Here is a 14,598-nt window from a genome sequence, read left to right on the forward strand (position 1 = left end):
ACCGGTCAAACTCACCGCAAGAACAACATCCAAAGCTTACCAAAGTCACGGAGGGAGGTTTTGTAACAGGCAAAATCTTCATTTTGACTGATTTTAGGATCAATGTGGATTACAAGAGACCAACTTTTCAACCATCTGAATGTGAAATGCATCAAAACTTATAAAAAATAACAGCAGAACAGGTTGCAGCATGGATTCATACTGTCCATGTAAATGTTGGACCATGTTAAAACATCAGGATTTATTCAAGTGCTTACTCTTTGGCACAAAGCCTCTATTTAAATCAATAACGTTGCCTCTCCAATAAGTTAGCAGCTGTTCTGGTAGGGGACAGTAAAATAAAGATTTTGCCTTGATCTATACTACAGTGTTTGGGGTAATTGTCACCTTCAGCCTGACCCCTTGGAGAGCCCCCCATTGGGGTGCCTGGCCTCTGGCCCCCCCCGCTGGGCCAGCTGTGTGGTAGTGGCCTCAGCGCCTCAACGTCCTTCTCACAGAGCTCTGCAAGGCAAGGCCAGTGACATCTGGGGCTGTGATCCCATGATGACGACAGCACAAACCAAACAGAAATAAACCAAACTAAAAACAAAGGGGAAAACACAACAAAACAATGATAATAATCTGAGTGAAAAAGAAAGATGAATGGAGTATGACACCTTCATCCTAAACAAGAGTGACCTGCTCTAGCTATTTTGTCATTTTAAAGGTTCTGTATGTAAACTTTTACCAATATTATTCTTTTATTTCTTGCCAATGGTTTGAAAAGGTAGCTTAAAAGCTGAGACTTTCCCCGAGTTTCTTGGTTGCTTCTAGCAGCCTGTGGACTAACTATTATGTAGGCTTCAGGACTTGGGCCAAACAGTACCTGAAAGGATGCCTGGGGCTAAGGTTAGCACTGGCAGAATTGGAGTTGCTATCGTGGCTAATGCCTGAGCTGCTGTCTGTTTTGTCCCGGGGAAGTTAGCCACATAGCTGGTTCTTGTTTCATTTGTGCTTTCATAAATTGTACATCCATCCAATCCAGTGTACCATATCGTAATTTAAGTGTCCCTTTTGTGGAAAAGATATCCTTATGTTAGAGGAAGCGATGATGTGTAAAATATTGTGTTATTGTGGTTTAAGCTGAGTAACTGGCTAGCTAACATAGCAAAATACCGTCTTGGTCAGAAAATATAATTTAATTCTGCCGCCTTGAAATGGGATCATGATTACCGTGTTCACAAAAAGACTATAAATGAAAGACCCTCTTGTGGTATTTACAGCCTTGTAAGTGAAAATTTTCTGGGAGCTTCACAACTTTCACCAGAGTTCACCATTTCCATTTGAACGCAGCATTTATCCAGACTCCAGGGCTGATCTGGCTGGTAAATGGCTATCTTGCTATTTGTAAATTACTTCAGTGGCAAAGCTGCATAGTATCAGGAGCCAATGATCCAAATTAAATACAGGAACACTGCAGATAGTAATGTTATTTTAAACATATAGAGTTCCCACGTTCATGAAAAAACTGTTCAAGTCATGGAGTTTCACAATTACATTCTTTGCGCCTGAGAAAGTCACTGAATTTTGTTGTGTGTAATGAAACAATTTAAGTTATCTTCGATTATAACCTTCCACATAATGTAACATAACAGCAAATATATTTTCAGTAGCCGTTGATGAACCATAGCTCTAATATAGCTCTAACCATAGCCCCCCCCACCCCCACCAGAAACCAGAAAACTGACTGCAGTTCACTTAATGGCCTCAGAAAGAGGTGTCACTAATAACAAGGATTTTCTGAAAGTTACATACAGAAACTTTAAACAGCTTGTGTAAGATGCATGTGGACTAATCCTCATACAATATAAATAATCATTCCTACATGGAAAAAAAAAAAAAAACTTCCTTATTATGCAAATATCTGGTTTTGTCTAAAGTTAAGTCGATGTTTTAACTAATTTAACAAAACTTTCGAACATTAAATTTCTTCCCCCGTGCCATTTTTAGTCAATACATAACAAAATACATTTTTATAATGCAAATCAGGAAGACACAAATCAGATGGGTAACAGAAAGATGCAGTAACAGAAGGGAAATGAGGAGGAACACACTCACACAAAGAGCCAGGCACATCCACACTCAGAGAAAAAAACAGGCCGGTTTAATGATGGTGCCCCCCCTTTGTGAGTCCATGGCAATGGTTTCACCGCACAACACAGAGGCACAGTCAGGCCACAACACAACCCAGACTCATCAAGCACAGGTCTTTTTTTCCTTTTTTTTTTTGAGGGGGAGCGTTAGTGAAGACCAAACTTACCGCTGACCGCCTGTCACCCACCATCATTACATCTCAGCACAATATCACCACATTCCTGAGGTTACACTTTCAAGAGGGAATGGAAGGAGGACGGGGAAAGTGGGGAGGAGGGATGTCACTCTCTGTGACATGTTCACAACTTGGGAAACGTGGCGCCCCGCACTGTCCCAAGTGTTGGGCTTGACAACACACCTACAGGGAGGGATTCTACAATGGCAACAACCAGAATCAGTACAGTGTGGTATGATTATATCTACTGCAAGCTTTGTGTGTGCTCTGTGTCAGCCTTGAAAATATGGTTTAATATATAATAAATAAATAATTATAGTTGTATGTTTAGAAAGTCTTTATATACATATGTGCCATTTTAAAGGAATATTTCACCCCCAAATGATCAATTATATATCAATTGCTCACCCTGTGTTACGTTGAATTTGAGAAAAAAAATTCTCACACGCTTCCACATTGAACTAAGAATCCTAAAAAGCTAAAATTCTTCATTAAACAGCCCATTTTCACAAAAACAAAACAAACAAACAAAAATAACAGCCACACAACACCAGGCTTTAAAGCCAAGTCAGTTGAAATCAACCTATTATGTTGTTTAGGTATAAGAGCATCATCGTGAAATGAAGTCATAGCTTTCTTTATTAAACAACAGTGAAGCTATATCAAAACATCAATTTAACAACACAACTTAACTGCAGTATAATCCTAACTGTATGCACAATACTTACCAAACACATGAATTTTTGCTAAAACCATAATATTAAAAACACCTCTGCATAAACACTTCACACATGCATAAGCATACTTGTGCTACTTATGCGGAAGTATTCTAAATAATAGGTTAAAGTGAAGATGCTCACGTTTGGGAAGTACTGAGCATACGACTGGATAAAGAAGATTTGGATTATACTGCGTGAGTTGCGTGTGAGCTTGTAAACGGATGATTTGATATAGTTTTGCTGTTGTTAAAGGCATCCCTATGAATTTACTCAGTTTTTAATTTTTTTGTTCACAGTGGAGGCATGTGAGGAAAACAGCTTAAATAAAGAACTCAACATGACACAGGATGAAGAACTAATATACAAATAGTCATTTGAGGGTGAAGTATCCCTTTAAGCCACTTAAACTCTTAAATATATAAATGCATGTCTACATTGTCTGTATAATAAATGTATGTTTGCTGCATGGAGTCTGGGATACAGGAGCTTTAAATGAATCAACATGGCAACCTCTGGCCATTGATAGGAGTCCATTCACAGGTATTGGCTGAGGTGTTGGACACTGCGGAGAGGTGGTTAGTTCAAGGAGAAAGTCAGAAATCAGGGAAATTCTTAATCTATCCCATTCTGCCACTCAGTGCAGATCATTCTTTGATGAAAATGCTTTAAGCTTCTAGCCATGAAAATGTTCCCCTCGTTTCTTCCCCAAACTGTAATCTCTCTTTGAAATCCCTCACAGACACCTCAGTCTGAGGTTATGTCTTCTTCAAAATAGACAAAATAAGATTAACATGTGGTAATATATGTAATTAACAAACAATAGATTGAAGAATTTTCCCCTGTTCCAGTCTTTCGATCTTGACTGACACGAGGAGTAGAGAAGTACACAGAGAAAGAGGACAAAGGCACATATCAAACATCTTACAAGTCAGAGACACAGGCAAAGACAGCTTTACAGAGACACATCTTTGACACGTCCCATTGCTCTGGGCATGACTTGAATATGATTGTAATCAATCAGCTTGGTTATTGATTGGCTGATTTCCAATTTCCGTTAGCATCCCTGCTTCTATAGTGGTGCGTTTAATTGAATGTAAAAAATTTCTTCCAATTCTGTCTTAAAACATTAAAACTGTTATCTGCACCAAAAGGGAAAACAGTTTGCTGCTTTGTGTTTCAAGTCACAAGCAGATAATTGTTGTACATATTCAAGCATCTCAGAGTGATAAAACAAGTACAGAATAGGAATTGTTGCTTGATGGGGTTGTAAAAGGCGACTCCGGCATGTGTGCACTTGAAATGGACAGACTTCAGTACAGTCTTGTAAAACACTGTCCTCATACTAAACTAAATAAAAAGGCCACTTATTGTCAGCAACATGCCCTCTCACCAAATGCATGCCATGAAGCAGTTCTTCAATTAATAACCTGACCTTTCAAACCTAACCACACCCAACAGACAACAATAAGGGCAACCCTTAGATCTAAAAAAAAAAAAAAATCATATCCTTTATCCATATAGTACACGAAATGTATATTATGTGATATCAATCAAGCGAAAGACAAATTACTACAGCAGAAATTTAGTAAAAACTTAGCTCTGCTGCTCAATACTCTGTGTTAATCGTCAGTGTGTTGCTGTTGGACCAGGGTGTGGTTGAGGACCAAATAACTGCTTGTCTTCTCTAGCCTACTTCACATGATAGAGGAAACAAGAGCTGGACTTACATCCACAATGAAGAAGTCCAGCCAGCACCAGGCATTGGTGAAATACTTGACGAAACCATAGGCAACCCATTTCAGCAACATCTCCAGGATGAAGATGTAAGTGAAAACCCTGTCGGCGTACTCCAAAATGATCCGAATGGTCTTCCTCTGTTCAATGTACACATCCTCAAAGGCCTGTGGACAAACAGGAAATATACCTCAGCCACAACAAAGATGGCAAAATATCACATCTGATGACTTATGATTCCACTAATTGAACTGTATACAGCACTACAGCCAGCTGACTGCTGATCAGTAACAGTGATTTACCAGATTTTCTGGTGTAATATTTAAAATAACTCAACAGCTGATTTAGATTTGCAGCTTATTTTAGTAGCACTTGATGTGCTTGTCGATGAAATGCATGTTTCATTTAGAGATCAATATCATTTCTGCTCTCAAACTGTTTTTGCTTTATATTTAACGTAGGGGTCGACAGATTCTCGGCCTGGCCGATGAGTGGGACAAATATTTGGCATTTTGCTGATTATCTGTATCTGTATTTTATTTAAACGATTGGCCAATAAAATGAATTAATAAAAAAGTGCAAAGAAAGTGTTAGCATGGGAGGAACTTTTACTTTGTAAAACCTCAGGGAGCTAGTTATATTTATTTATTTTTAATTTAAATTTTCACTTGACTTCAGTTTTGATAAAACACTTGCTGAGGGCACTTAAACAAAGTTTTGTGTTGGAGTTTGTTATATTCCAAAGTCTAAATATTGACTGAAAGACTTTCATTTTTATTGTAAATGCATACTGATTACAAATATCAGTTATTAGTCTCATTGACTACTGATAATCGGTATCAGATTGGGCCTGGAAAACTAATATCGGTCTACCCCTAACTTAACCTCCCCCACCAGGCATGTGTTTAAGTATGTAATATTTTGTTTAACATGGTTTTCCAACATAACAACTAAAATTAAAAACTCAAGAACCAGATCTGTTCCTCCTCCCTCATTGAGATCTGGCCTGAAGCCAACCCACCACTGCTGCTTACGTACGTCCCCCTTCTTTACTGCTGCTCGTGTGAGGTTGACTGGTGAAAGAGCAGTGTGCTTCAGTATGGCTAACATTTGCGTTAAAGGAAATATGAGTGAGATTCACCCATACATGTTGAGTCTCAGTCCGATACAGACTCAGATGAAGTCTATCTAACTAGCAGGTGTGTTGGAATAGTATGTGTAATTAGCAACATGTATTTGTTTATGTTATGTAGCTTGTAGGCAAACTGGCAATGGCTGACAGTGTTAGTGTTAGTAGGAACATACAATAATATCTGCTGCAATGAGGTTCAGAGTCCACTTTACATCCAAAAACCACACACTCTACCATATATGCTGTCAAAACGTCCACTGTACTAATGCAAACTATTCTATGTGCATATGTTTGAATCTCAGATTTCAGGAAATGCACAGACGTCGCCGTGGTTGGTAGATGACTGTGTAAACACCTCTCTAATGAAAAACTTTGCACAGATATAAATCAGTAGGGGTCAGACATTTTAGGGGACATAAACAAAAGAAAAACACATTTGTGAGTGGAGGGGATCGTTGACATTTTATGTGACACACCAGTAAAAGGCTTCCTTACCAGGGCACCACTACTGAGGAGGATCATGAAGATGATGAGCGTCTCAAACCAGTTGTGCTCCACAATCAGGTAGCAGGTTTTTCTCAGGTACCACCAGCTCTTCCACCAGCCCACAGTAATGTCAACGTCACAGCACTTATACTTGGCCACACAAGCTGAGGACACAAGAGAAGAGACATTTAACATAGTTCGATGAGTTAGAGTGCTTGTGTTAAAACTTTTTTTTTCATGACAGAAGTTTCAACAAAGTCTTTGCCTTCAAAAATCCTAAAGATTCCCCTTTACAGTTTGGAACTACATTGAACATAATCTGTCTATTTGTATTCAGTCTGACACGTCATCGGGCTCTGGAGACATTTTAAGGTGAATTTTCCTACTTTTTATATGAGCAGAGGTGGAAGAAGTACTCATGTATGTTCACACTTTAGACAGACTCTGTCACAAGTAAGTCCTGTATTGAAAATTTTACTTCAGTAAAGGCAAAAAAGTATCTGTATCAAAGGCAACAGTAGCAATGTACTCCTGATGTCCAAATGCTTTCATGCCCCTCCCGAGGCGTTCCCCAGACCAGATGAGATATAAAATCCCTCCACTGTGTTCTGGGTTATTCCCGAGCCTCCTACCAGTGGGACGTGCCCAGAACAACTCGGCGCCCAGGAGAATCCAAATCAGATGCCCCAACCACCTCATCTGGCCCCTTTTGATACCCAGGAGCAGCAGCTCTATTCCAAGCTCCCTTCAGATGTTGGAGCTCCTCACCCTTTTTCTAAAGCTGAGCCCAGCCACCCTGCAGAGGAAACTTATTTCAGCCGCTTTTGTCTGCAATCTCATTCTTGTGGTAACGGCCCAAAGCTCATGGCCTTTGTGTCTTCACCACAACAGTTCAACACAGTAAAATGTCTAATTTTAGAATATTATATATTATTATAATACAGGATCAGAAATGTTGATGCATTAATGGATTCAACACTATAATGTTGCATCTGGGGAAGGTAGAGCTCGTTTAAATATCTATATAATGTTTGGTAGCTTAACCTAAAGTGATACATCATCATTTATTAGGTGATTTAATTTGGTGATAATAATAATGTGCAAAATTTTCAAATAAATGTAGTGGAGTAAAAAGTACAATATTTCCCTCTGAGATTTAGCGCAAAAGAAGTATAAAATAGCAGAAAATGGAAATACTCAAGTAAAGTACAAGTACCTTAAAAATGACCCTAATACTTTAGTTAATATACTTACTTACTTTTCACTGCTGTAGGAAAGATGTAGCTAGACCCCATGGACAAGATTTAACTGAACTGAGCTGGGTTAATTTCACTGCTCGTGCAGGACTGTATCTTCAGACTGCATACAGATACATGAAAATCCTTGTTTGTCTCGAGGAAAGAAGGAAAACAATCCTCCCTGTGATGTGTCGTTACGTTTCTGTGTATTAGCGTGAGCGTCATAGATAGACTGAAAGACAGATAAATAGACAGTCTCCATGGGCGAGTGATCCTTCATAATGAAACTGCCCTTCACCCCAACTGCAGCCTTATCATTTCCAAAGAGCCCGAGGGACTCTCTCTGTGCTGTGGACTGGAGGTAATGGGTGCCATGGGAGCAGTGGTCTCACCATCTGTCCAACACGCCTCTGGTTCCATGTATTCCTCCACCGGCTCCACCACCACCACCTCCTCCACATCTGGCTTGATGTCGATGGTGCTGCCCTCCGACGAACTGGTGTCATCCAGCTGCAGAGACACAGACATATGAGCACACACACACAGAGACACACAAAGAAACACAGAAGCATAGTCAGTGATCCAGAAACATTTCAGTTTTCATTGCATGTGCGAAAGAACCGTCAATTATGAAAAAAAATGAACTCATGAAGACCTGTCTGTAGTTTAGAAGAAGTGTCAAGAAATGTTATTGGGGCTCAAGCCCAAAAGGCTCAAACCCTACTGTTTGTCTGTTTAATGTCCACAATCCTGAATGTTTTTTGAAAATTCCTGTAAAATGGCAAATCATACACATTTAAAATTTTCACCAGTGGTTAGAAGTTGTGTGCAAATGCTGCCTACGAAAAATAACCCCATTCAGAGAGACGATACGCTATAATTTAAGGTCAACATTTTGAACTTTGAAAAGACACAACTACTACACTGCAACTTCAGTTTACACAACACTTGAAACAGCCACTCAAGCTCACTCACTCTACAAGTTTGACTCAAGGGCCACTAAAAGCCGCCTAACTAGATTTTCCACCATTTTGAATTTTTTCGGCTCGATTTGCAGCAAACTTTCTGTGGATCATTATTGAAATAAAGCTGATCAAAACGTATCAAAAGCTTGCTGACATCTCATTACATTTGAAGATATTGACCAATAAACTCTACAAGGAGCACATCTCAGCACATCAAAAGACCCAACTTTACAACAGTTGGGCCGATTATCACCAAACTTGCAAAATATTTCCTTATAAATACCTGAAATATACTCTGAGAGTTTCATTCAAATTGACCACTAGGGGAGCTACAAATACAAAAAAAAACTAGCATGATATAACACAAATCAAACTATAGATCCAAAATTGTTTTTCCAATCATTATAAAATTCACAGGATTTGTTTCACGCAATGTTAAACCGTGTTTGTGAAATTATTTGGAAATTGCTCAATAGGGGTGGTTCTAAACAAATGAATTTGCCTGGTGCAAAACTTAATTAATGGCAGCTTGTCCAAACATCAACAAACTTGATGGTTGTTTTTAATGAGGTTGTTGAAAAATGTTTCCAAAATGTTTTTGCAACTGACCAATAGAGGGTGATAGTGTCGGAAACTGTCAAAGTTTTTGATCCTTCACAGCTTTCAACTTCGTTCTCAACTTTGTCTAGACTAAAATGCCATAATCACCACTTGTGGCTATATTTTTCAGATTGTGTTGGCTCAGTCAAAGGACAAAACTTTGAGCACTACACAGTTTTTATTCCGGTATTGAGATGGACTTCATAACAATACTGAATGTCACATATCATCCACATGATCACTGAAATGGAATATGAGATGGCCGATCATCCACTCTGAAAGTCCTCTAAATGCATTTTGACAAAGGCACACATCAGCAGATATCCATTTCATCCACATTGCTTGCCTGCTCCAGCCACTCTAAATAACTCTACTGAGTATTGGATTTATATTAGTGTGTTAACAGTGCAGAGCAGCCAGCCACACCCATGACTTTTCTCTCCTTGGAGAGGAAATGGCACACTGTTGAGTAGCTGGGGATCTTAAAACCAAAAACAACAACACATGGAGCATCACAATACTTAGATATTATGATTTTGTTATTTCATTTGCAGATCTGTGTCTTTTTTTGTCATTGTCTGCATGACTATTTATAAACTCTTAGAAGTAGATACTATTTATGCACTCTTGTCACTGACCTCTTTGCTGTTCTCATTGTCCGATTCGCTGCTGAAGTCCTCAGTGTTTAGGTTTTCAAAGTCAGACTCTCCCACAGCTATGGGCACGCACACAGTCAGGTTCGGGTTGTGGATGAAGGACATGTGGTCCTCATCAATCATGTACTTGCCCACGCTGCTGCCAATACCGCTGGTGGTGCCATTACCATTCTTGGCATAGTCCAGGTCACGGTTGATGTCAACCCCGGTGTGGTTGGCAATACAGTTCAGCTTCTTGTCATACATGTCATCCAAAGGCTTCTGCTCATCCTCCATCTGTGGTTTCTTCAGCAGGCTGGCCACCAATATCCGCACCTTCGCTTTTATCCATGCAATACCTATCTTAATGCGCCTGACAGAAATCTGCAGGTTGTTGGGCTCACCATCATCATCTGTCGCAGCCAAGTTGTCAGCGCTGAATGAGCTCAGCAGCAAGGCAAGAAACAGGTTCAAAACCTTTGGACACAAAATGAGAAATCAGTAACCAGATGTCTAAGCACATTATAATTATTTCAAGGCGGGTTGGAAAGCAAACAGCCAAACCCTGTACATTTCCCCCAGTCTGGACACTCACCACCAGGTTACCGATGACCATGACCATCATGAAGACGATAAGGCACATGGCCTGGCCCGCCACCTCCATGCAGTCCCACATGGTCTCAATCCATTCGCCACACAGCACCCGGAAGACGATCAGGAAGGAGTGGAAGAAGTCATTCATGTGCCAGCGGGGCAGCTCACAGTCATGAGAGATTTTACACACACAGTCTTTGTAGCTTTTTCCAAACAGCTGCATGCCCACCACGGCAAAGATGAAGACAATGATGGCCAGCACCAGAGTCAGGTTCCCCAAGGCTCCCACAGAGTTACCGATGATCTTGATCAACATGTTGAGGGTGGGCCATGACTTGGCCAACTTAAACACCCTCAGCTGAGGTGGGAAGAAAGAGGAGGTATGGGATTTAGTTGTAATATTTTAGCATTACTAACTTGTTGCTTCCCCTCAGTGAAATAAATACAATATAAATATACAGCTATGTCACCTGCAAGCGTCTACTATTGTTTTTCCAACCCACTTTAGATGATACCACGCTCACATCTGTATGAATGTATGAGGGACTACTGGGGGTGCTAGCTAGCTAGCAGGAGTTTCTGGTTAGCAGTAGGCCAGCAAGCCTTGAGGTTAGGCAGTCCACTTTTGTTATGTGGAAGTGGGCATGGTTTCATAAAGTGGGTTGGAAGAATGACAGCCTGCAAGCACACACAATGAGGGAGTTACAAAATGTGCATATTCCAAATGCTAAGATGCTAACTCCACATGCTTTCTCTAATTTACAGAGAAACTAATATTTGCATTTACCAATCGGAATGACCGCAGGACAGACAGGCCCTCGACGTCAGCCAGAGCCAGCTCAACTAAACTCAGAGTCACAATGAAACCGTCAAAACAGTTCCAGGCTTCCTGGAAGTAGTAGTACGGATCCATGGCCACCAGCTTGAAAAGCATCTCCCCTGCAAAGATCCCTGTGAACACCTGGCAGGTAGGAGAGAGAACAGATTTGAACACACTGATTTGGCTCAACACCTTGTTTTACAGGAGACGTGAGAATGGGAAACATGATGGGTGGTGCAATTTGTGACATTTGTTGTGACCCAAATCAGATGATGTATCTGAGTTGTGCATAATAAACCTGTTTCCGCCAAGCAGTTCATTTTTTTCAACAACGACTCCATGCAGAAACCTGTTATTTTTTACATATATCCCATTCATTGTGACAGAGGCTCTAAACATAAAAGCCTTAAAAGTTGGCACACAACCACATTCTGTGCAAGAGCAAAAAGGTACAGACCTTCTTCTGCTTCATTAGTGAAGAGAAATACAGCAAAAGCTGGATGGAGCAGTGACACAGTTAGCAACCCCACCTACATTTAAGAACTGTCTGCATTGGAGATGCTAGAGCTCTACAGTTTAGGTACATGTCTGCACATTAGACTTTATATAAAGATGGACAACGAGACAGCTTCCCAAAAGTGAGGCCAGATCGCTGGGATTGCCCCCTGGAGGCCAGCTGCGGTACATGTCATAAACCCCACCACAAACTACAATCTAAAACTACTTTTTTTCCCCAAAGATGGTTTCTGTCATTTAGGTAGTTCTTATCACCTGACATTCATATGATTTTTAAAGTATATTTTAAGACGTTTTTTGATGCAAGAGGAAGGGGATTTAACATCACAATTGACAACTATTTGTGCAAATTGGTGTGCTCGCTATTCATGGCGCTGCTTGCCATTGGTCAGGCGGATGTATTGGCAGCAACTCCAGCACCATGGAGATCGCTACTGCGCAAACTTTGGCTCTAAATTACGTGCAAGATGGTTGCAGCCGTATCCACGAAATTCTGCCTTTATTTTTGCACAGTGAGGGTAAGTGGGGATGTGCTGTCCATTTCATATACAGTCTGTGGTCCATACGGGTAATGAACCGGTTCTATGAGAAGTATACCAGTGTTTGGTGGACATGCAGCTTTAGGTGTCCATCACATTTTAAATGACCCCTTTGGCAACTGCATATTAATGAATTACGAGCAGGATAAATCCAATTACTTAAGAGGAAGTACATCTAGTTTGTGTGTGTGTGTGTGTGTGTGTGTGTGTGTGTGTGTGTGTGTGTGTGTGTGTGTGTGTGTGTGTGACGGTGCCAGCTGTTCCGTTGTCAGTAAAGGTGAAATGGTACTTCTGTGGTCTCGTAACAGCTCTAATAAATTATTGAGGGTTATCCTCAATCATAGAGCCCACATAATGAATAAACTCACAATGTAAGCACATGTAAGGTGTGTGTGTGTGTGTGTGTGTGTGTGTGTGTGTGTGTGTGTGTGTGCGTGTGCGTGCGTGTGTGTGTGTGTGTGTGTGTAAGATGATGACTCATATTGCATTAAGGTGACCTACAAATTTCCACCTGTCCCAGCCGTTGGCCTTTTCTGGTAAATGACTCTGGAGCACAACTGGTAAATAACACATCTCTATGCTGTTTCAGTTTTAAATTAATACCTGTCCATATCTATGTTTCCAAACACACACACACAGTGAGAGCTTCATTATTACAACAACTGAACACATCACTTTAACAAACTATGTTAACAAATGTGATACTGGAAATTAAAAATCATGGTGCCAGAGCTCAGATTTACTCAGTTTCCTTAAAAAATGCTAATAGTGAAAACAGCCAGGTTTAGTTATCCAAGCTATGATTCAGGCACCATTTCAAAGCAGCTCATCGATCAGGCTCCATGAAATATTAATGCAGGCCTCCCACCAGTCAGCCAACCAGCGGAGAGGCAAGCTGGTCCCACTGAAGCAAGCGGCAACCAGAGGAAAAAAAAAGAGAGAGATCGCAGGAGAACACAGGGAACGTGTGTGAAGAAATGCACAGATAGAAAGCAGCAGGGGGAAGGGGGAGTGAGCAATGAAAGAGCTGCCAATTAAGGACCCAAAAATAACACCTCTCTGTGTGACTCAAAGAAGAAGCATAGGTGATTCTTGACTGATTAATACAATAAAAAAGAACAAAAAAGACTGCCACTCACCAGATTGCCTACAGACAGCATATCCTCAAAGTCGGGGGTCATGGGGTAGTGCTCCATGGCCATGAAGAGTGTGTTGAGGACGATACAGATGGTGATGGCTAAGTCCACGAAGGGGTCCATGACAATCAGGTTCACAATCTCCTTGATCTTAATCCACATGGGGGAGCACTCCCAGATCAGGAATGTGTTAGAAAACTTATACCAGCATGGCGGACACTTGCGCTGAGACTCCTCCAATTCTGAAGACATAGCGCGGATCACAAGTCAAAACCAAAAAAACTTGCGTGCTTGAGCATACCGCATGCAATGGTATCAAATGATAAAAAATTGTATGCATTGTATGTATCTGGTACTGTTGGATATGCAAAGCAGATAAGCAGGAAATTCATGTCAAAACTAATCAACCAAATGAGAGCAGCCCTAGTTAAAGAATAATGAGAGAGCAGGTTAAATAGCTGGGTTAAAGTGGCAGTACCCTCCACTAGTGTGTTGGTAATGACGCTCATGACACTGTTGGCCCGCTCTTTCCGCCCAAAGGAGGTATTGAGCTGGTCCACAGACACCATCAGGGAGCCCGACAGCTTCTTCTTCACCTCAACCTCAGTAGTCGGCTGTCAGGAGGAGAGGAAGAATCAAGCACCCATGGAGAGGACATGAACACCATCCCACAGCACCACCGGTGGCCGGCGGAGGGAAGTGCACAACAGCATTGGCAGGAAAAAGTAGTTGATGATCAGATTTTTGGGGTGGGGGTGGGGGGGGCATGTTTCAGTCTTTTCTATATCAATGCTGGTTTCAAGGAAGATGTGTGTTTGCTGTAAATGCATGCAGGTCTCAGCCAAAGTGGGAGCAGTGGTCTAGGGCTACTTGACCTAATTGTGTTTGAATGTAATTAGCTCATCCGGATTAAATAATAAATGGATTGTGCGATATTGTGCAAGGAGAACTGCTTCTGCATGAATGCATTTTCAGTCCTGTCATGCAATAATGGAGGCTTTGCTGCCATTGCAATATAATCATTAGGTTATTTTACAAAATGTCTCCCAAATCTGGCCATTTTAATGTTACTTGCAAATTGATGCTACTGGATCTTCCTACTTTGAAACCATACAACTTATATTGCAACCATCAAGTCAAGAGCATTGTAAAGAGATAAATGGAGGCATATTGTTC

General features: G+C 40.9%; 1 protein-coding gene across 6 annotated transcripts in view; it reads right to left on the reverse strand.

Annotated features, from left to right (window-relative positions):
* The window catches only part of scn8aa (sodium channel, voltage gated, type VIII, alpha subunit a), a 63,513-nt gene that overhangs the window by 15,888 nt on the left and 33,027 nt on the right, over positions 1 to 14,598 (reverse strand). For all 6 annotated transcript variants that reach the window (XM_088082203.1, XM_042491425.2, XM_042491427.2 and 3 more), the window contains exons 13-20: positions 13,901 to 14,036; positions 13,426 to 13,664; positions 11,199 to 11,372; positions 10,413 to 10,769; positions 9,821 to 10,294; positions 8,010 to 8,127; positions 6,389 to 6,543; positions 4,755 to 4,928 (exon numbers count right to left, since the gene is read on the reverse strand). In XM_088082203.1, coding sequence (XP_087938329.1) covers positions 4,755 to 4,928; positions 6,389 to 6,543; positions 8,010 to 8,127; positions 9,821 to 10,294; positions 10,413 to 10,769; positions 11,199 to 11,372; positions 13,426 to 13,664; positions 13,901 to 14,036 — 1,827 coding nt within the window. The remainder of the gene's footprint in view (positions 1 to 4,754; positions 4,929 to 6,388; positions 6,544 to 8,009; positions 8,128 to 9,820; positions 10,295 to 10,412; positions 10,770 to 11,198; positions 11,373 to 13,425; positions 13,665 to 13,900; positions 14,037 to 14,598) is intronic.

Source organism: Plectropomus leopardus, chromosome 9 (genome assembly GCF_026936395.1).
Source record: "Plectropomus leopardus strain MGB_pleo_1.0 chromosome 9, ASM2693639v1, whole genome shotgun sequence".
Taxonomy (NCBI): domain Eukaryota; kingdom Metazoa; phylum Chordata; class Actinopteri; order Perciformes; family Serranidae; genus Plectropomus; species Plectropomus leopardus.